This window comes from Phlebotomus papatasi, chromosome 3 (genome assembly GCF_024763615.1).
Source record: "Phlebotomus papatasi isolate M1 chromosome 3, Ppap_2.1, whole genome shotgun sequence".
Classification (NCBI taxonomy): domain Eukaryota; kingdom Metazoa; phylum Arthropoda; class Insecta; order Diptera; family Psychodidae; genus Phlebotomus; species Phlebotomus papatasi.
Window position 1 is genome coordinate 31,149,119 of NC_077224.1, and position 21,832 is coordinate 31,170,950.

At 32.3% G+C, this 21,832-nt stretch overlaps 1 protein-coding gene across 1 annotated transcript; it reads left to right on the forward strand.

Moving 5' to 3' along the window:
- The first annotated feature begins 175 nt into the window (after nt 1-175).
- Nucleotides 176-13,464, forward strand: LOC129805276 (E3 ubiquitin-protein ligase Mdm2-like). Its single transcript, XM_055853078.1, has 5 exons — nt 176-355; nt 468-638; nt 912-1,057; nt 1,127-1,327; nt 11,647-13,464. The coding sequence occupies exons 1-5, from the start codon at nt 328-330 to the stop codon at nt 12,637-12,639; spliced, it is 1,539 nt and encodes a 512-aa protein (XP_055709053.1). The 5' UTR covers nt 176-327; the 3' UTR covers nt 12,640-13,464.
- Nucleotides 13,465-21,832: the final 8,368 nt, after the last annotated feature.

Here is a 21,832-nt window from a genome sequence, read left to right on the forward strand (position 1 = left end):
GAATGGGGCATGCAATGCTGAGGAAAACTCCGTGGTGAAAATGAAGAGAATCTAGTGAGGCGAACTGTGTCTTGGGAGAGGTGAATTGAATCTCGGGTTGAGTGAATAAACAAAATACATATTTGGATAAAAAGTCCTATGGGTTCCGCACACCAGATGGCAGTGAAATAAATGTCAAGAAATTCGGAATGAGGGGTATAATAAGAAGAAGAAGAGGAGAAACGTGGATAATTTCCAGCTTTTGCTTTAAATAGTGAGAAAAAGATAGAATTTTTGTTCAAAACGGTTTAAATAACTTGTGAAATTCAACGTGAAAGTGTCGCAAAAATGAGTGTAGTACAACGAAATGCACAAGGTATGTGACAACGGGATTGGGCGTGAAATGTGGGCTTCGCATATTGTCATGGAATAGTTTTGTGTTTTCGGTGGAAGCCATTGTTCGGAAAATAAATCATTATGTCGTTTAGATATGGACGTGAGTGGCGTAAAGCGGAAACAGCCGGACGATGAGGGTTTCTCTGAGGCCTACCAAATGCCATCAAAATTTTACATAACACTTGCCAAAGAAAGTCCAAGGGAGAGCATCTGCTGCGAATCGGACGACGCAACATATGATAGCTTCCACGGACGTGAGACAGGTACCATGTTTGCGATCGTTTTGGTCCAGTTTCTCCTCCATCGGCCATTTTTATACTTGCCAACACATGCGCACACCCTCGACACCGACCCGAGTGTTTGTGTTTCCTCAATCGGCATGGAGAAAAGAAGGCCATGCAATTCCCCTTTTTTGGAAGAGGAGGCATTCCGCTGAAATTGTGGCATGTCCCATCTTCGAAGATTTTATTGGAAAAAAAAAATTTAGGCGTCTGTGACAAACTCTATTTGACAAAGGATGCCTTCTCTGTCCACAGATCTTTGCCGGGACACTAGTGATACCGACACGGATGGCACAAGTGGTGAAGAAACCATTGCTGTGCTGGAATACGAAGTAGCTACGGACTCCAGCATTTCCGGGAACAATCTCTACTCGGACGACTCATCCAGCGGCACCGAACACGTAAGCCCAAATAACACAACCCCCACCCCCCGTCCCTTTGTTGGAATTCACGGATGACCTTGCCTACAGGAGGTGGTAATCGCTGCCTTGACCACGTGGATGGCCGACGATAGTTCATCCGGAAGTGATTTTGCCATCTTTGCGGACACCGAGGCATCCGATGGATCAGCCACGGATCCTGAACTCCGCCGTGCCGACTATTGGGAGTGCGTCAAGTGCAAGAACAAGCAGAACAATCCGCTCTATCGATACTGCGAAAAGTGCTACCAGGTAAATTCCATGCGCTAATTTGCATCTCATGCCAGAGACATGCACAAACTCTGGTGCTAACATGTTTGAGACTTGTTGTGAGAGTTCGATGTCGTCATCGGGTTGGGTAATTGCCATTGGCATGAAATCACGTGGAGTGGGATGTCGAGTCATTGTCTCGGGCTCAAGTAAATTCCGCGCTTTGACAAATACACTCGATTTTTTTTTTGTTGTCGTTTTGATCTCCCGAAGCGGCAATCAATTGATACCCAGGGAATCACAGAAAGTCACATACACAATAATCCATAAGTTTCTCTGTTGTGCTCTCTTTTACGTCTCATCCTATCCTGAATTCCTCCAGAAGAGAAAAAGAGAATGCCTCTAAAGGCGCTAATCATGTTTATATTTGCTTTCTGGAGGAAATAGTAAAAGAGCAAATAATTTGTTAATAAACACAAAAACCAAGTTCCAAGTTGATTTGCATTCTTGCATTATGGGCAAGAAGTTAGAGCAATGTTTGTGTTTGATGAATTTCATAACTTTGTTTATGTCCACTTGTCATAAGGGATATACACAGAAAGAGACATACCCTATTGAGTCCAACAAAATTAACTGCAGAATTATCAAAAGGAATATGGGCACATATATCGCCTTGAAATGGAGTGAAAAAAAAATCATATTTTGCAAGAGGTGACACAGAACTTCCTGAGAATAGGCTCTTCTTCAAAAATTAAATTAAGCCACGCCCTTTTCGGAAAACAGCTTTTTTTTAAATCACTACGAAACATTTAATTAGTAATCTGTGAGATTTCTAATCAGAACGTTCTTATAGGAAGCCTTGTCACTGGAATAATTAGGGCCGTATAGCTCTACTAACCCTTTAACGACGAGACAGTTTTCGCTGACCGAAAAACAACAATAAAAATGAAACCGATAAGCAGAACTTTTAAAACGTCTTACATCTAAACATCGAAAAGCAAACAGAGTCTGATTTGGTGTATTTTTTGTCTATATGAACGATAGGGACAAAAAATAGCCCAAAAATTTAAGTAATTTTTCTGACGACACCAATGACTGATAATTTCCACTCTAAACAAAAAAAAAAATTATGTTTGATTATTGTAGTTTCCTTTTTCAAAACGGTTTTGCTTAAAAAAATACTGGAAGTATAAAAAATAATTAAAATTAATTTTCAATATGAGAATTTAAAAAATCGTCGTTTTTTAGCTTAAATATTTATCATATAGCAAAATATCCTAGATTCGTTCAATCTTTTACTTTGCAATTACTTATAAATACAAGAAAAAAAAATAACTTTAGGTAGTCAGAAAAAATTATTTTCTTTATGGGACACCGGTGTTCCAATCGTCCTTAAAGGGTTAACCTTTTAAGGACCATTGGGCCACCGGTGACTAAAAAAATCACCTACGGCACCATGTGAAGTTAGTTTTGCTCTAAAAAATTAGATTTTTTTTTCATTGACTCATAATTTTTTACCCTCTCCATCTTGTCCTCAAGGAAAAAACGTTCTTATAAGAAATTTTCGGTTTCCATGTATGTCTAAAGGCCTCTACACACTAGGAGAAATTTCTTAAAAAAATGTCTTTCTAAAGAAAATTTCCCTTATCATTGTAGGCAGAAACGTCAGAATTTAAAAAAAAGGCAATTTTTGACGAAAATTGCTTCTAGTGTGTAGACACCATAAAACACTTTTTCATACGACTTGGTTCACTTCATAGGGTGGAGTAAGTACTTTTAGCCACTTTAAGGTTTCATGTGCTTGTAATTTTTATAATCTTTATTTAAATAAAATTAAATTTTGTACAAAGATATCTTAAAGCCGTTTTTTCCTAATAATCCAAGAGAAATCCCAATTTTTTTTTTGAATATTTTAGTGAAAAATTCATTTTATGCAACTATTCATGTTTCAGTACTTTTGGCCACTTTGTAAGTACTTTTGGCCATTGTGTATAAACACTTTTGGCCACTTGTTTCCAATAGAATTTTAATCAAATAACAGAAGAAATAGCTCTCGAAAACTTTCACAAATACACAGCACAAGTCCTATTCTTATTTAACACCAATTTTATGTGATTATTAGAGTATTTTAAACGACTTTTTGCACATTTTCTATTTTGATGTAAAAATCAGTCAAAAGTTACGATTGTTTTTACTGAAATCCGCGAGGTGCACCACGTGTAAAATTTATGGGAAAATAAATGGCCAAAAGTACTTAGATAGCCGAAAAAAGTAAGCTCTTTTGGCCACATCCGATTTTCATTTAATTTGTTAGAAAATCCTATTTAAGATGATATCACAATAAAATTTAGTTAATTAAGAAATGGACTTTCATTGAATAACATCAAATATTTTCATCAAAAATATGAAATAATGCAAAACAATTTCTCTTAACATTAACAAGTTTCTTAAGAATCCCATGTTTTTTGTTTACCTTGTCGAGAATTTCTTTCAATAACTTAGAATTAATCAAGTTGATACAAAATCAGATATGGTTTTCTGATACGTTAGATTAAAGATCACGAAATAAGACCAATTTTCCTGTTCTAAATAAACTCATAAATGCCTTACGATGTGATTTTACTTTAGGTGGCCAAAAGTGCTTACATGACCAAAAGGGCTGACTCTACCCTAATACGGTCTCTTACAAGTAAAAAAAATAATAATAATCTCACCTAACATTCCGTTGGTACATAAGCAAACAATTTACTTCACTCAATTTGCTCCATTTTGACGAAAATTTAAACTTAAGGACTGTAAACAACGCAAAACCTTTAAGGACGATTGGAGCATCGGTGACTCATAGAGAAAATAATTTTTTTCTCACTCTAAATTTATTTTCTTTTTATAATGTTTGAAAATACCTGAAAGGTTGCAAAAGTTTAATGCAAATCTCTGTTTAAATTTTTTAATAAATTATTGTTATTATTATGTTATTTTTTTTTCACTTGGGACTAGACACTAAAATAACTTTTACAGATTATTTTTCATTAGAGTGAAAATTATCATATAATTTATATTTTCAGAATAATTTAATGTCCAACGCACAATAGATTTTATTTGTAAACATGTTTTCAAAATTTCATATGAGAGAGAGCGAGATGACTAGATCTCGCTTTCATTCACTCTCACTCAAATGTCAAAAACATCTTTACAAAACAAAAGTAGTGCGTTGGTCATAACACAATTGCGTGTTTAATATTGGAACTCTTTTGTTGCCCAAGAAGAAAACAATCTTACGTTTAGTTAGTGCAAAAATGATTCTAGTAAACGAATTTATAAAGTAGAATAGCATCCAAAAATTATTTTTGCAAACATCCAGCTAAATCTTTCAACACTTTAAAAACGTATTCTTCCCGACTATTATTAAGCTTTTTCATTCTTAACAGCATCTGCCCTAATTTTTCAAAATTTTCAAGTTATATTTTTTAATCCTTGAGATAAAGCATTAGGTATATGGGACCCTTGAAGTTCAAATTTACATTTTTTTGCGATTGCCCTAAATCTTACTAAAATATAGGAAAATCTTTTTCACTGATCATCATAAATAACTTAAAAATAAAACAAAGTGAACTGAAATTAGCTTTATGGGTTTCTCCCGGCCTCTTCATGACAAAACCCCTTTACCATTAATTTAATTTGTAAATATCAGTACAGCAAAATAAATTTTGGAAAATGAAAAATGATCAGTTGATTAAGGATTTAAAAGGAGGCGTGGCTTAAAAACACTTTTTGGGTGGAGTTTATTCAGGTTGTCAAGTATCACACTAATTTCCAAAATACGGAAATAAAAGAAAATGGGAGTGTCTCATTGAGTCGAATAACTGGAAATGAAAACTAAAAATTACCACAAGAAACAAGCACAGAAATATAGTCGATTTTTACCTAAATCACATGAAAACTTCATCTGGAAATCAAAAAATGGGATTTTGAGAATTATAGCAATGTCTAATAACTTTTCTTTTGGTAAAATTTTCTGCACACTGACTGACTACATAAAATATATCCATGAGTTTTTTTCAATTGATTTTTAGTCTAAAATTTTCCGAAAACTGAATCCACATTTTAACAACAAAGATTATTATGCTTTATTTTTTACGAAATATTGCTCATCATCACAAATATCTTTTTACGGAACTTCGAAAACATCTTTACAAAGTGTGTTCACTCTTATGACTATAAAGGCGAAATGTAGGCAATTGATGAAAGACCAAAAACGGACATAAACTGCGGTTTTACGTGAAATCCAAAAAAAAATAATAATAATAAATAAATAAAAGAAAAATCCTCAAAACAGAGAAATGTAAAATGTTTGTCTCTTAAATTGATGGGGTCCGTTTGATGGGAAACGTTTTGTTGGACTTCTGCAAATTGAAAAATGCTTTATAAAAAAAAATAATAGCAAAGCTGAACTTAAAAATAAAGCTCTTTTATTTTTTTTAAATGAAGAAAGTGAGGAATTATTTCGCCAAATATTAAATAATTCCTAATACGCCGAATTAAAAAAAAATGATTTTTTTCTTCCTATAGGATTTTCTGCGCGGCAATTTTTCACACAAAAAAAAAAAACAGGAATGCAATTTGTGAAATACAAATAATACATTGTTATACTTTTATTGGTGAAAAAAGAAAATGCGGTATAGCAATAAAAGAATTAAAGAAAAAAAAACTACAAAAGTAAAGAATACAAAAAAAAGAAATGAAAACACAAACAAAATAATAAAATATACAAAAAAGAAACATGAACAAAATATTAAAAAATACAAAAAGAAAATTAAAAAAAAAACAGAAAAAAGAAAGAAAAGATTATACGAAATTGAGACTGAGACAAAAAAAAAGAATAAAGAAAAAAAAGAAGCCAAAAATAAAAAAAAAAGACCGCAATAGAAAAAAAAACATGAACGATGTGATATTGAAAACGCTTTTTGTTATTGTTGCTTTTTTCTCATTTTGTAATTTATGCGAAACTTTTTCTATTAAGTTCTTGTAATATCCACATTTTGTGTTAATTGGTTTTCGTTTTTATAGGTTTAAAGAAAAATAATTGTCAACCTGTAGGTGCGTAAATTTTGCATTTAGAAAAATTTTCATTCAACACGTTTCATCAATGTTTCACGCAACTATGAAACATTTTTGCTGTAGTTTCGTCAGACACATTTCTTGCAGCAGAGAAGAAACATCTTAACACGAGCAGTCTCATCTTAATTTAATCAACTAGGGCGTCTTCTTAATTTTCAAATGAAAAGAAAAAGTAGTAATTAATAATTTCGATTGTGATAATCATAATTGATAAATCGTCTCGTTTTAATTAAATTTTTTGGGTAAGTTAATTATTAAAAAAAAGAGGATGGGAAAAGAATTATTAAGAGGAGATATTTTGACAAAATATTGTACGATTTTCACAGTTTTTTTTTTTTTTTTTTTCAACAAACTGCATTTAGTTGCGCTTTTGATAAGATGGGACTATTAGAGCTTCTTGTTTTTAGCATGAATTTAGGGAAATACCTTCTTCTTGATATGGGAAAGAGAAAAAGTACTTAATTAGAATTTTCATTTTTCATGCTTAGTATTGTAGATCGTCGTAGTATTTTGGGTTGTACATTTATAAAATTATTTGTTTTACAAATTAGAAAAGCAATAAACCTATACTAACCGCCACATATAATTTATATATAGACAATTTTAAATATTATATAATATTCAGGGATTAAAAGGATACATCCAGTTCTGAATTAGATATTACTAAAACTTCACTCTTTCTATTCTAAGATACATATTAAAATCGGCGTAAATTCACAAAGAATTGCTTTTGCTATTTATACATAATTATAAATGCAAAAAACTTTTATTTCAACTATTTAAAATAAAACATTTATAATGCTTTAAAATTCATAATATTTAAAAGATTAATTTTAAACATTAAAAAGGGCTGTAGCAGATTGGGAAGAGTATTTTTGATAAAAGTTAGTTGTATGTAAATAAAAAACATAAATTGAAAATGCCCAAGGGAAGTGAAATATTCTTTGCAAAGAAAATATGAACTATCTTGGCATTTTAAGTTTGATGAAGACAATTGTAAACACTTTGAGTTTTTTTTTACTGAAAAGAAATTGATTTTTATCTGATTATTTTTAATTATTTACTGACAATTTTATTTTTTACTTAACTAATCTGCTACTTTATTGACCATAGAAATGTCTATTTTATTTTAAAGTGCTTTGTAATATTACTTCGAACTCTAATTAATTTTTCATTTGGAATACCATAAAAATCACATTTTTGAATATCATATGAAGCTTCTTTAAATATTCTTACATTTTGTGTCTGCTTTTAAAAGATTACTTTAGAAGGCAGTAAGAAAAATTCTTTTTTGGAACAGCAGTGTCCTATCGTTCTTAAAGAGTTAATCATATAAAGGTATAACATTTTAACTATATTTTCCAAAAATTTACATTTCAACATTTTAAAAATTTAGCTGTTGAGTGAGACCTGATTTTGGCGATGGTTTTTGAAAAAAGGAAAACATACTTTTCTGTGGACAAGATTTCTCAGAGTATATTCATCTGACGTTAAAATATACTAAATATTTAAATATTTCCTATTGGATGGTGAGTTAAACTTGAACTTGTATGGCAGATTTTTTTTATCTTGATCACAGTTTTTTTTTTTTTGTATGAAATTCTGCCAAAAATTCAAATTTCATTATAAGAAAATTGTTCAATTACGAGTTTAACTCAACAGCTACCAGGAAATTATTTAAATTTTTGACGTCAGATGAATATATTCTGAAAAATATTATTCACCGAAAAATATGTTTTTTTTTTCTTCAAAAACTGTGTCCAAAAAAAGAGGTTCCAACGGGTGAATTTTTGAGATTTTTAAATGAAAATTTTAGATAATATTGATAAATTGTTGTACTTTTATATGCTAGAGAACTTAAAATAAAATAAATTAAATTAATTAATAAATAAATGAAATTAAAATAAAAGGTCTCTTTGACCTAGGTTTCTAAAGTTTTTCTTAAAAGATGAAACAAGTTTAGTCACTTTAATTTCTCTTAGTGCAACCTCTATCTTACGAATATAGAAATAGTAGTTTTTCTCATATTCTAAAATGCCGATTTAAATTTACATATAAAACGGTTTTATTGGTGTTTCTAAAATAAGAATTTGAATTAGGTGAATAAACTCTGCTGTGAATATTCGCTTTGTAGTTAAAATTCTAAAACTCAGCTAACTGTAGAAAATTATTTAAATAAAAAGTACTATAATGTAGGGTAAGGGCTCATAATTTTGTCCAGTCTGCTTATAAGCATCGATGTTCCAAGTTTCAATACTAATTGACTTTTTTTGTTACTCTCTTTTCAGAAGGGTTGTTTAGAAACTTGGCAAGCTATTTATCGTCTTATTTTTACTAAAATTAGTTTTAATACGTTTAAAAATGAATTGATATGTAGAGGTGAATTTGACTCTTATTTTGGACAACTTGGTTATTAATTTGGACAACTTGGCTGTAAATTCGAACAGCTAATCAACGCCTCAACAGGATGCCAATTGTTTTTCATTTGATGAACCAATCTTACCAAGTCCTCTTCCTGTTCATGTAAGGGAAACGTAGAATGTCACAAGAAGCCCGGAAACTTTCCATATCATTCATTAAAGTGATTTGACTTCGGTACTCCAAGTACGTGCGGATTCGCTCATTCCCTGCCCTTTCCGGGAGCCTTTCAAGGTTTTTCTCGCTACATTTCTTTCGTAGAGATGATGCTCTTTCGTTTCTCCAGGCATTTGTCCAGCTTAGTCATCACAAAAGCTAAAACTTCACGAAATTTCGTGAGAAAAACACTTGTCCAAAATAAGAAGTATCACCTCAATGATAAATGTCTTAAAAAATTTCCCATTTTTCACACGAAAAATCTAATTCACAAGACAAATCTCACTTCAGGTCAAATGTACAAATCACTACTAACGTGAATCAACACAATATTCAATGAATATTTAATAATATCACTGAAAAAAAGCGGAGAAACTGAAGTAAACACGAAGTTCTGTCATATTTCTCGTAAGCTCGTAAGCTCTCACACTGAATTTTCAACAAATCAATTTCAACCCAAATCATATTCAAAATTTAACGTATTTAGTGTTAAAATCTTCCAAAAAGAACATATATTTAGATAGAATTCATTATTCATCAAATATTGGAATAAAAGTCCATAATTTTAATCAATTTATTTTTAGTGTCCAATTTTATCCTCAAAGTGTCCAAAATAAGACACTGGACAAAATTATGAGCCTTTCCCCTATAGGGTAAAAAAGTGTAATTCAGAATAATTTATTATTCGGAATTTTGAGATTTCCTATTTGTTTCAGATAAAATAACGACAAAAAAAAACAAGATCCCACAATGATTCCGGTGGATTCTAATAAATTTGGCAATAAAGATTTTCTCACACTTAGGGTGGTGTCACCACTTTCTCGCCAGTGACCCACTTCTCGCCACCTATAGTTAAATCGAAGAAAAATCATTTAATACGAGTAATAAAAAGGATATCAGGAAGAAAAAGCAACGCTGAAGATATTTTTTAATAATATTGTCCAAAATAATTGAGTTTGAGCATTTTTAAGTAGGTGGCGAGAAGTGGTTATTTTTTAATTTTTAATAAAAATATATATTTTTTAATAATCTACCGTTAAATTGAGGGACTATTAGTCTGATATATCTATAGACATCATATCTAAGTAACTTTATGTCAAATTTAAGTTACTTTATAATAAGGGTTTAAAAATTATACTTAAATTAATTTCAGTTTTTCTTAAAAGTGGCGATAAGTGGTTACCCTAGGGCTTTATTTAAAGGCCCTTTGCATAATAATTTGCTTAACCTAATTTTTCATTCATAAATTTTACAGTCTCAGTATTTGAGGACAGATCCTTGAAATCTTGAGGGTCATTCTGAGTCTATTTGGGCCCTTATGCCCTGCTAGACACACTTACGACTTAAGCCGAAATACGGCTTAACGCAATTATAATCAAAATAGTGATTTGTCTATATTCCAATCAATTTTCCACAAACTAATCCGTTTCTCGGCTTAAATCACGAGACGGATTAGTCTGAAACTGATGGAAATGTAAACGGATTATTATTTTTATTATTATTACGTCAAGCCATCTCTCGGCTTAAGTCGTAAGTATGTCTTACACTTACGATTATACTCAAAAGTGTTTCTTCGTCATTTTTTTTATCATCTTGGGCTATCTAAAACAGTGAGGAAATTGCAAAATTCTGAATAGGATATAAATCTGAATTATTCTATTTACTCTATAAGTAGTTTTTGGAACTCAATTTTAGAATTAGCGAAGACTGGGGCAGTTGTAAACATCAGATAGCACGAAACACTGATATTAATGTCTACACTACTCAGATTTATGTCGACCTTTTCATCAGTGGACGAGGATCCCTATAATATCTATGAATTGATATAGGCCTCGTCCTCTGAACTTAATCCTCTAACGGGTAAGACCGCCTCCAGGCGGTCTTCACAAAAATCACATTTAGAGCGAAAATAAAGGTTTTATTTATTTAAAAGTGCTATAGTGTCCTCGGTAATAGTCTTATAAACATCTCTTGAAAGTTTGAACTCATTTTGACTCTTCGTTTTGTTGCTATTCCCAGTTTTGTGTGACAGGTCGGACAGGTCAGAGAAAAAGCAACAAAAAATATTTGTGAAAAAAAACACATTTCCAATTTCCATAAAAATACCGATTTAAAGTTATCTGACTAAAATAAATTTATTTTTTACTGAAAGATATGTCATTCTACTTTGTATATTTTATTTAAAAAAAAATTGAAAAACTAAAAATGTGAATTTTAGAAGCAAGAAGAGTTTCAAAAAATTTTTATATTTTCTCACCTAGCGCATAAACTAAAAGAGATACTAATGAAGAATGGATGGTTTTTTCGACTTTATTGGATCATAATTATCCTAGAAAACATTATTTTAGAACTTTTTTTTCGCATATTAAAGAAAACACCGTTAGAGGGTTAAAGTTCAATATCTATAATTAAAAAGATTGTAGTGTTTTACAACTATCCGGTATCTACTGCCGTCCCAGTTTCCCGTATTGTAGAAATATAGAAAAGTATAGCTCTTGAAATTACAGAATTATTGGTTAAAGTCTGGAACACTATTTTGAATTTGAATCCCTAGAGAAGAATCCTGCATTTCTTTTTTATCTTGTTTTAAATATCTGTTTTCAACAAAAAGGAATCTGAGAATTTATTTCTTTTTGCAATTTTTAATATATGGTCGTATCTCTTTGCAGATCCGGAAGAATCATTTTCCACCTCGTCCGAAGCGTCGGAAGAAGCGATCCAAGAGGAAGACCAAAGGCCGAAGGAAGCAACAACATGAGCAGACCATCAAGAGTCCATCGACATCAGATGAGGAGGAGGAGGAAACTGTGAGGATGGAACAGCAGAATGGTGGAAAATGGAAGGATGGCTGCAAAATCAAGTCAACATCAACAACAGATGGTAAAAGTAGTGTTAAGGGTCGCAAATGTCATTTGACGAGGGGAATGTGTGTGGCCAATAGTGCCGGGGAGACAGTTGAGAGTGACGAGGAAGCATCAGCGGGGGGATCCACGAAGGGTGGTAGTTTAGGTGGTGTTACAAGGTCACGTGTAAATAGTGGTTCAAGCTGCGAAGGGGGCAGGGATAGTGGGAGGAGGAGCGGTGATGTTGGACATTCTAGTCTAGGTGATCGCAAGAGACGATCAAGTAGGGTATCCAGGGATTTATTGCTGGAGGATGATGAAGAGGAGGGGGGAGAAGAAGAAGATCATGATGGTGCTGTGATGAGGAAGAAGGCAAGATTAGACTGCAGATTTGAGAATAAATTCTTCAAAAATGTCATGATGGAGCAACAGTCTGAAGAATCAGGTGTATTGTCTTGTACATCAAGTCAAGAATTGTCACCTATGTCATCCCTAGCGACAATTCTTCCGGAGAGTCAGGAGACGTTCTGTGAAGAATTGGAACTTGAACGTGCCAAGGTTCTCAATCCATTGTCAGAGGTTTGGGAGGATGCTGATAAAGATGAACAAATGAGAAAGGATCGTCATTTGGATGAAGGGGAAAATCTTGGGAGATGTATTATGTGCCTGGAGGAACCGAAGAATGGTGTCTTTGTACATAGTCGATTCCTCCATCTCTGCTGTTGCTATAAATGTGCTGTTAAAGTGTGGAATAAGCACAAACGATGCCCTATTTGCAATTCTAAAGTTAAGAATGTACTCAAGCTTTTCGTTCACTAACGCCACTCTCTTTATGCCTTTAGAGTAAATTAATTGGGCTTGATTTTAAAAGACAAGGACAGAGAGACAGAAAAGAATGTGTATGAAAAGTACACAAAATATAATTACAGATAGTTGTTATAACAAAAAAAAACAAGACAGAAATCGTGAAGAGAGTGAAAAAGAAGGTGGAAGAACTCTTGAAATAATAATAATAAAAAAAAGACGAAAAAACGAAATAGGAATTACATACGTGTTTAGCACTAATTGAATTGCTTTTAATGTTTCTCTCTTCGTCTAATTCCTTCAATCCCCCTCCCCTCTTTCAAATTTAACATTTATATAGGTCTCTACAAAATCATAAAGAATATTGAATTATAAATGCAATTTTTCATATAGAATTTTTAGGAATTTAATTAGAAAGAAAAGCAAGAATAAGTGGGAATAATTTAAAGGAATAATTGAAATGAACCATAATTTATTTACTAAGTGGCCTTGTGACACTGGTGGAATATTAAAAAAAAAGAGAAAAAAGTTGTATATACAAAAAACATCTTTTAGGCATATTTTATTAAATTCACGGGTGTTAGATTAACACCTAACAAATGATTAGGCGTACACATGAAATTTCAGGATGAGGCTATTATTGAGCCTCAAAACATCAATATTTTCTTGTAATGTTACATGGTTTTACGGTTTATAACGTTTTTTTTATTGACATCTTCAAATGTGAATGAAAAAAAAGTAATATCATTCACATATGATGAAAAAAATGCAAAATATTTTCCAGGAGTGGAGAAAAAAAATCAAAATTAATAAAAGAAAACTTCCTTTACAGCCAAAAAAGGTCATTTGTCTTTTAATATATACGCACTGCTTGGAAAATTTGATGAAATTTCAGGTGCAGAAATAAGAATGGATAAGTTTGAAGGTTGTGTGTAATGCTGAAACATGTGTTTTTTATCTTATCAAGGACTGCTTCAGAATTAAATACCATTTTTAGATGAATTTGATAATTTTGAAAAGGTCTTGAAAATTATCTATAACCTTATTCATTCATTCGTATTATTTATATTTAAATTTAAAAATCACTAAGTTCATAACTTCCCTGGGTTGTTCATAAGATTTTATAAAAATTTTGGATAAAGAACGAAAAAAAATGAAAATAATACTCTAATAATACTCTTGAGATTATACAATGCAAAAGAAAACAGAAAATGTAATTTCGACCAACAAGATGACGTGAAACAGACATTGGAAGAAATCCCGAAGGGCAAGGAACTATGAGAAAAAAGGTGGCCGAAATAGGGGACCAAACCTACACTGAGAGAAATCCGAAAAAGTTAAAATAACATTCCGGAAATGTTTATTTTACCCTGCAGTATTGATCCGAAATCGGTGTAAATATTACCCTTTTTAAGTGTATTGGGGGTTAAAGTAACCCTTTTTCATGTTTTTTTTTTTACCCTCAAAAGGTGTAAAATTAACATTAAAAAATGTTGATATATTTTTACACCTAAAAAATGTTAAAGTTATAAGGAAAAAAAGTTAATCGCACCCTCTTTTTTTCTCAGTGTATGTCTACATTTTTATTTATTTTAAAATGTATTAAGAATGATTTTAAAGTAAATAAAGACGATAAATTTTTAACAAGTTTCCAAGCAACATCCCTTTACGAAAAAGGAATAAAAAAAATCAATTTGTATTAAAAATATTACATTTCAAATTTGAGATTTTAGCGCTTGCATGCAACTATGCCGAAATTTGGCACACTTACCCTAAGTGTATTAGTTTTCTCTTTGAAAGGTTGTTTTAAAATAATTTTCATTATGAAGTTGACCTAAGGGAATCTTATGTACAAGCCTATCTGGGATTATCATTTTTTTTTCTTCTGAAGAGTGGTCTGAAATATATACCTCTTGCGGAAATTTTATGAACTTGAGACTTTCATAAAAACTGTGGGTGGTAATTTCAATATCTTTGGAAAAAAATTATATAGGGTAAAGTGATACAAGTTGGACATAGTGTTACAAGTTGAACAATTCGCCTGTACAAGTTGGACATGGTTTTTTTCTTGATAAATACAGTACAAAATTTGTTTTTAAACACAAGGAATCAAATTATAAAACTAAAGTATTAAAAATATACAAATAAAAATTAAGTATACTAAATTTATTAAGAAAAAAAAGCCGTGTCCAAATTGTACAATTTTCCAACTCGTACTACTTTGCCTTAATGTGATAAGAATAATAAAACTTATTAAAGGGGTTCTTTGAAAATCACAAATCTAAATCTGTAATTGTAATTGTAAATCAAAATAATGATCAAATTACATTTCCATCAGTTTCTGACTAATCCGTTTCTCGGCGCTAAGGAACGGCATAGTTTGGTTTAGTTAGTGGGAAGTTGATGGGAATTTAGTCAAATTATCATTTTGATTATAATTACGCTAAGACGTCTCTTGTCTGAAGTCGTAAGGGCAGAGCCCGGCGCGCGCCGACTTTTAGCCGTTTTTAGCGCGCCGCCCAGCTTTTTTCTTAGCCGCCGCCGCCGAGAAATTTTGAGGCGCGCCGCCGAGCGCGCCGCTGAAAAGTTTTTGGCGCGGCGCCGTTATGCGCCGAAAAAAACTTTTTGCATTCCAATACAACTTTTTTTATATGTCAATTTCTGCGATTGTTAAATAGGAAATGGGGCACTTTGAATTGGGGCAACTTTGAAACTGTCCTAAGGATGTATGGGTCCCATCCGTCTCTACCGCAACCCACTGTACCCCGACCCTTACTATATCCAAATGGACCGGACTCTATCTTTAAAGTTTATTAACCTATTTCAATGATTTTTTGTTCGCCTTTTCCACTCGGACTATTTAAATTCACAATAGAAAATGACCAGTGATATAAGCCCAGATAAGCTTATGGTAGCTGAGATTCTCTACAGGCGACCTCAAAATGCGTGTTTGAGTTGAATTTTGGGGGTAAAGAATCGCGTCGAGCCAATTTTATTCATTTCGACCGACGAAAACCGTTTACTTGACGCGATTCTTTACCCCCGAAATTCAACTCACAATCGAATTTTCACGCATACCAAGTTGCAAACACTCCGAGTTGCATGCATTTCGAGGTCACCTGTAGAGAATCTTAGCTACCACAAGCTTATCTGGGCTTATCACTGTTTTTTTGTTAACCCTGTTTTCATATATACTCAAATTCCATTATCGTTTTCTTTTGAAACCTATGCTCCACAATTTGTTTTTGTCACCAAAAAACTAACTCTTTTCCATAAATTTCTCACGATGCTTTTTTTTAGTTTTTTTTATAATTCTTTTAATTTTATATATATATTTTTTATTTTTTAAGCGCTCTCTAAAATCGTGTGCAAAATACGCACAGCGCTAGCAAAAACATACCTAGAATCGTTTGCAAAATACGCACAGGGAAAGCATAAAACGCTATCCAAAATCGTGTTTAAAACACGCACAATACGATCATAAATTGGTTAAGAATACGTTTAAAAATACGCACAGCTCAATCATAAAAGGCTAAGAACGAGCTTAAAATTACGCACAGATTAATCATAAAACGACTAAGGGTGCTCTTAAAATCGCGCACAGCTCAATCGTAAATCGGTTAAGAATGCGCTTAAAATCACGCCCAGCTCAATCGTAAAACGGCTAAGATTGCGCTTAAAATCACGCACAGATTAATCGAAAAACGATTAAGACTGCGCTTAAAATCACGCACAGCTCAATCATGGAACGGTTTTAAGCGTAATCAACCTTTGTTATTGAGATGTGCGTGATTTTAAGCGAATTTTTAACCATTTTACGATTCAGCTGTGCGTGATTTTAACCGATTTACGATTGAGCTGTGCGTGATTTTAAGCACATTCGTAACCGTTTTATGATTGATCTGTACGTGATTTTAAGCGCATTCTTAGTCGTTTTATGATTGAGCTGTGCGTGATTTTAAGCGTTTTTTTCGTTTTACGATTCAGCTGTGAGTGATTTTAAGCGAATTTTTATCCGTTTTATGATTGAGTAGCGCGTGCTTTTAAGCGGAATATCAACCGTTTTGTGCTTAAGCTGTGCGTATGTTTAAGCGCAATATTAACCGTTTTATGTCTGAGCTATGCATGTTTTTAGGCACAATAACCGTTTTATGCTCAAGCTGTGCGTGTTAAGTGGAATGTCACCCGTTTTGTACTTCATTTGTGCGTGTTTTTAAGCGGAATATCAACCGTTTTGTGATTAAGCTGTTTGTGTTTTTAAGCGCTAACCGTTTTATGCTTAACCCTTTAAGGACGATTGGAACACCGGTGTCCCATAAAGAAAATAATTTTTCCTGACTACCCAAAGTTATTTTTTTCTTATGTCTGTACATAATTGTAAAGTAGAAGATTTAAGGAATCTACAATATTTTTTGAAAGTCTCTAGCTATTTGATATGTAGTAAATATTTAAGCTCAAAAATGGTGAATTTTTAAATTCTCAAATTCATAATTGATTTTATTTATTTTTAATACTTCCAATTTTTTTTAAGCAAAACCCTTTCGCTACTAAAAACTACAATACTCATATGTAATATTTTTCATTAAAGCGAAAAATATAATTCATTGGTATTGTCAGAAAAATTACTTAAATTTTTGGGCTATTTTTGTCCCTATGGTCCATAGAAGCACAAAATATACCGAATCAGACTATGTTGGACTTTCCAAGTTTAGATGTAAGACTAATTATTGATTATTTTTCCCAGTTTAATTTTTATTGTTGATTTTCTGTCCGTAGAAAGTATCTCGTTGTTAAAGGGTTAAGCTGTTTGTGTTTTTAAGCGGAATAATAAACGTTTTATGCTTAAACTATGCGTGATTTTTAAGCGCATCATTATCCGTTTTGTGCTTAAGCTGTGCGTGTTTTTACGCGAAGTATCTGCCCGCTCATGCTTGATGTAAGCATGTTCTCAGCACAATTTTGCCCGTTTTATGCTTGACCTGTGCGTGCTTTCAGCGCCATTTTATTTAACAAATAGAGATGAAACCTTAAAAATAGATAAATTTCATAACTAAAAATAGCAACGGACCTTCTAAAAAGTGAAAAATTTTTATGCATATTATATCGTACTCCATACAATATTTATATGGTTTGGAATTGAATTGAAAATAAATGTTATTATCATAATAATCATACTTGTTCACTTAAAAAGTACAGTTTCATTTCATTTACAAAACATAATCTGTTCAATGCATTTCGCAAGATATATATCAACCAGTCATTACCATTCAATTTAATACAGTAAATTTTTATATGTTTCACGAAAATTTAATAAATTTCATGAAAATTTCATAAATTTAATGGAAAAACATAAAAAACGTATCTGACAATGACAACAATCGTGAGAGTAGTTTTCGAGATATCCCTAAAAAACATATTTTTTAGGTCACCCTCTAACGGGTTACACAATAAATTGCACTATCGTATTTGTCGTTCTAAAATTAAGTAATATGCAAAGTTTCATAAAGAAATTTCTTCTGATGGCCCGAGTACTTTCCTTGTCACGGTAATTTTGTCTTCCGAAAAAATCTTTTTTCAAAAAGGTCTCCGAAAACAAGGTCCCAACTCCGAACGGCTAAATCTTTAAAATTTTTAAAAGAAAATTTCAAGGGATATAGTACAACAGTTGCATTTTTATATGCTTAAGAGGCTTAAGAGTTTAATTCATACTTTTCAAAAAAAAAAAAATTATACTTTTGACAAAAATGTAATCAAAATGTGTTGTTTTTGCCATTCTGACCCATACAATCCCTTAATTATTATAAAAGAAGTATCAAAGCGTCACGCTCTGTCTGTGGAGTTCGATCGGTAAAATGAATAACTGGACGAATTCCAAGACGGTTGGAGTATTGTTATTTTTCTGAAACTACGTAAAGGCTTCACTTCAGCTCATAGAATTATTTCCTTTGTCAAATAATTGTCAAACAATTTTTAAAAAAAAAACCCAAAGCGATAATTTATAGAGCTTTCACGAACGGTTTTTCTTGAGAAAAATACAGAATATTTGAGAACAGCAGATTTTGTTTAAATTTCTGCATGCAATTCGAAGAAAAAACAACCGGCGCGCCTGGCGCCGTCGCCGCCAAGAGCTTTGGCTGGCGCGCCGGCGCGCCGGCGCGCCAGCCGCCGCTGACTGTAAAACGAAATTTAGCCGCCGCCGCCGAAAGGCGTCTCGCGCCGGGCTCTGCGTAAGGGTGCTTAGGGCATACGTCGACTTGAAATAGTATAGTATGGAACTGTCGAATTGCCTAATTGATACGCTCAGAGCAAAAGAGGCCTATCTGAGAAACACTGAGAAAAATCTGCCACTAAAATCAAGAAAATTCACTCTAAAAATAGGGCAGGGGGAAGTGGGGCACCTTTCAAATTGGGAGTTTTCACCTATTTTTAAATATGATTGAGCCTTATCGTGATATAATTTAGGTGCACAAACAGATTGAGAAGCTAAATTACATTATGGTTTGGCTCAGTTCCATTTAAACATAGGAGAAAAATCCCAATTTCAAAGGTACTCCACTTTCAAAGGTGCCCCACTTTTCCCTAAACTTTGCTCCACGGATTTTGCTTTCTCATTTTTAGTGATATTTCTGAAAATATCACTACTTGATTTAAAAATACATTCTGCAAAACGTTAAAAATCCATCTGAGAATGTGTACAATTAAGTATTCTGTTTGTAAAATCAACCGAAATGGTTTCTGAAATTGATTGTTTAAAATTTCTAAAATCAATCAAGGTTTTTAGAATTGATTCTGCAAAATTTCAACAATCCAAAAATTTCTAAAATCAATTATTCTTTTTCTGAAATCAAACGAGATGGTTTCTAGAATTGATCCAACAAAACTTGTAAAATCAATTCAAAAAAAATTAAAATTAATTATTCTGTATCTAAAATCAACGTCAGAAGTTTTCTAGAATTGATTCTGCAAAAATTTCTAAATTATAAATCGAAATATATCTAGACTAAATTCAATCTAAAAGGTGTTAAGAATAATGCTACAATACTTCATATATATATTCAAAAATTTCTAAAATTAAAAAGAGATGCTAAAGCGTCCTATCATTGTAAAATGCACGAACTCACGAGATAGAGTTTTTGTACAAATGTTTATGCCCCAGACACACTTACAATTAAGCCGAGAAACGACTTAGCAATGGTTTCGGCACACCTTTTAGATCAAGAAAGTTTCGTGAATTCGAATTTCGGATCCCTTTCTTTCTCACATGTTTTGCATATGTCTATCTCATTCTCTCGCACTCTTCTTCTCTTAAACATCACTGCAAATTCAATTTAGCTCAATTGAATTTGGTATGCGAAAGAATGAGATAGTCATATGCAAAACATGTGAGAAAGAAAGGGTTTCGAATTTCGACTTCATGAGATTTCCTGTTCTAAAAAGTGTGCCGGAGACATAAGAAATTAATTGGAATTTAGTCAAATCATTATTTTGATTATAATTCCGCTAAGACGTCTCTCGGCTTAAGTCGCAAGTGGTCTAGGGCATTACACATAGTCGTAAAAAATAAATCAAGTACGATTTACGATTACTTGGCCAGTTCATTAGTGATTGGGAGTGATATAACTGGATAATAATTAATTAGAACTTTACAAGTGGTTGAACCTTGACCTTCAATGCCTTCAGTAATTCAAAATGACAAATTTTCCGGTCATATTGTATGTATTCGCGAAATGTTCGCCTATGCTGTCTTCAAAATATATCTGATAATCATTGAAAATGGTTGGGCCAAGGGAAATGGGGAAAAAACAGGAAAAACTGATAAATAAATTTAAAAAATTCTTTCTCAAAACTCTTCTTTCTTTTTCTAAATTTTACTCCTATTTAGAATAGATTTTGGGTTTTAGTAGTAGGAATTTCTAATAAATAAATGAAATTACATAAATCTACTCTTGTCCGCAACAAGATTATTTCAGAAACCATTAAGCGGTCTTCAAACTGGAGGTTTAGCCCAGTCCCCGACGACCTCAAAATCCTAAATAGCAACCAATGTTATTGCTCTTTCATAATATAATAGGTCATTGTCCTTAATAATCCAATACTAACTGTGTTATCACACTTGCACAATAAAATTTTAATTTTTTGGTAATTTCCGACGATTAATTCAGTAGGTGTGGAAACCGGTGAGCGTCGGGTAAGAAGAAATAAAGAAAATTTTCAAATTCTTCCCAAAGCTTTCGGCTCGGACTCCAAGCCTTCCTCAGTGGCTGGGGACTCTTTGACTCTTTGAAAAAGACCCTTTGACAAAGCAAGAAAAGACTAAAAATTGGAGTAAGTAGTTAAATAATTGTAAAATTATTTGATGAATAAATAGTGCTCTTTCCCGCCCCAGCCACTGAGGAAGGCTTACAGTCCGAGCCGAAAGCTTTGGGAAGAATTTGAAAATTTCCTTTGCTTCTTCTTACCCGACGCTCACTGGTTTCCACACCTACTAAAATTTTAATACGATTCACAATAATTGTCGCTGGTGAGAGACCAAATGTGTAATTTGTGTGTTTGAATAATTTTATATTCAAAATTTGATCTATTTGTTGATAAAAAGGTAGACTTGGCCCGCAAAATTTGATATAAATTGATTTATAGCATTAATGCGAAAATTAATGCGATTTTCTCTTTAATTTTTTAATGTGCAAAATATGCTTTAGGTAAATTTAAACTTATTTTTGCAGGAAAAGTCCACTACTTTATCAATAAATAGAAAAACCCCAAATATTAAGTGACTCACAGACACAAATAACATATTTGGACGCTCACAAGCGACAATTAATGTGAGTCACATTAAAATTTTAATGTGCAAGTGTGATAACGCCATAAGTCAAATTCTTTAAAAAAAAATCTTGATTGTTTAAAAATTAGAGCGGTTAAAAGCCATAATATAGGTAAGTCTCAGGTCTGAAGTTCGAATTAATTAAATTGAAATTTCTCTGTTCATTAGCTAAGGTTTTTTACAATCACTGATATATTAAAAATTAAAATATAGAACACTTTTGCTCTGAGCAACAGAAATTGTAAGTAACTTGAGTTTGATTTACGTGCATTTTTATCCCTCGGATGTTACAACACATGTAAACATATCAAGGATTATCATAAAATTAAAGTTTATCATTTTAAGACTGCAACCGTGCACCATAAAAATGTTACTAATCTTAATTTT

Excerpts from the sequence above, each read along its gene's own strand:
- LOC129805276 (XM_055853078.1), top strand. The coding sequence starts at position 328 with ATGAGTGTAGTACAACGAAATGCACAAG. Across the intron at positions 639-911 it reads CTTCCACGGACGTGAGACAG|ATCTTTGCCGGGACACTAGT; the intron begins GTACCATGTTTG and ends CTCTGTCCACAG. Across the intron at positions 1,328-11,646 it reads ACTGCGAAAAGTGCTACCAG|ATCCGGAAGAATCATTTTCC; the intron begins GTAAATTCCATG and ends ATCTCTTTGCAG.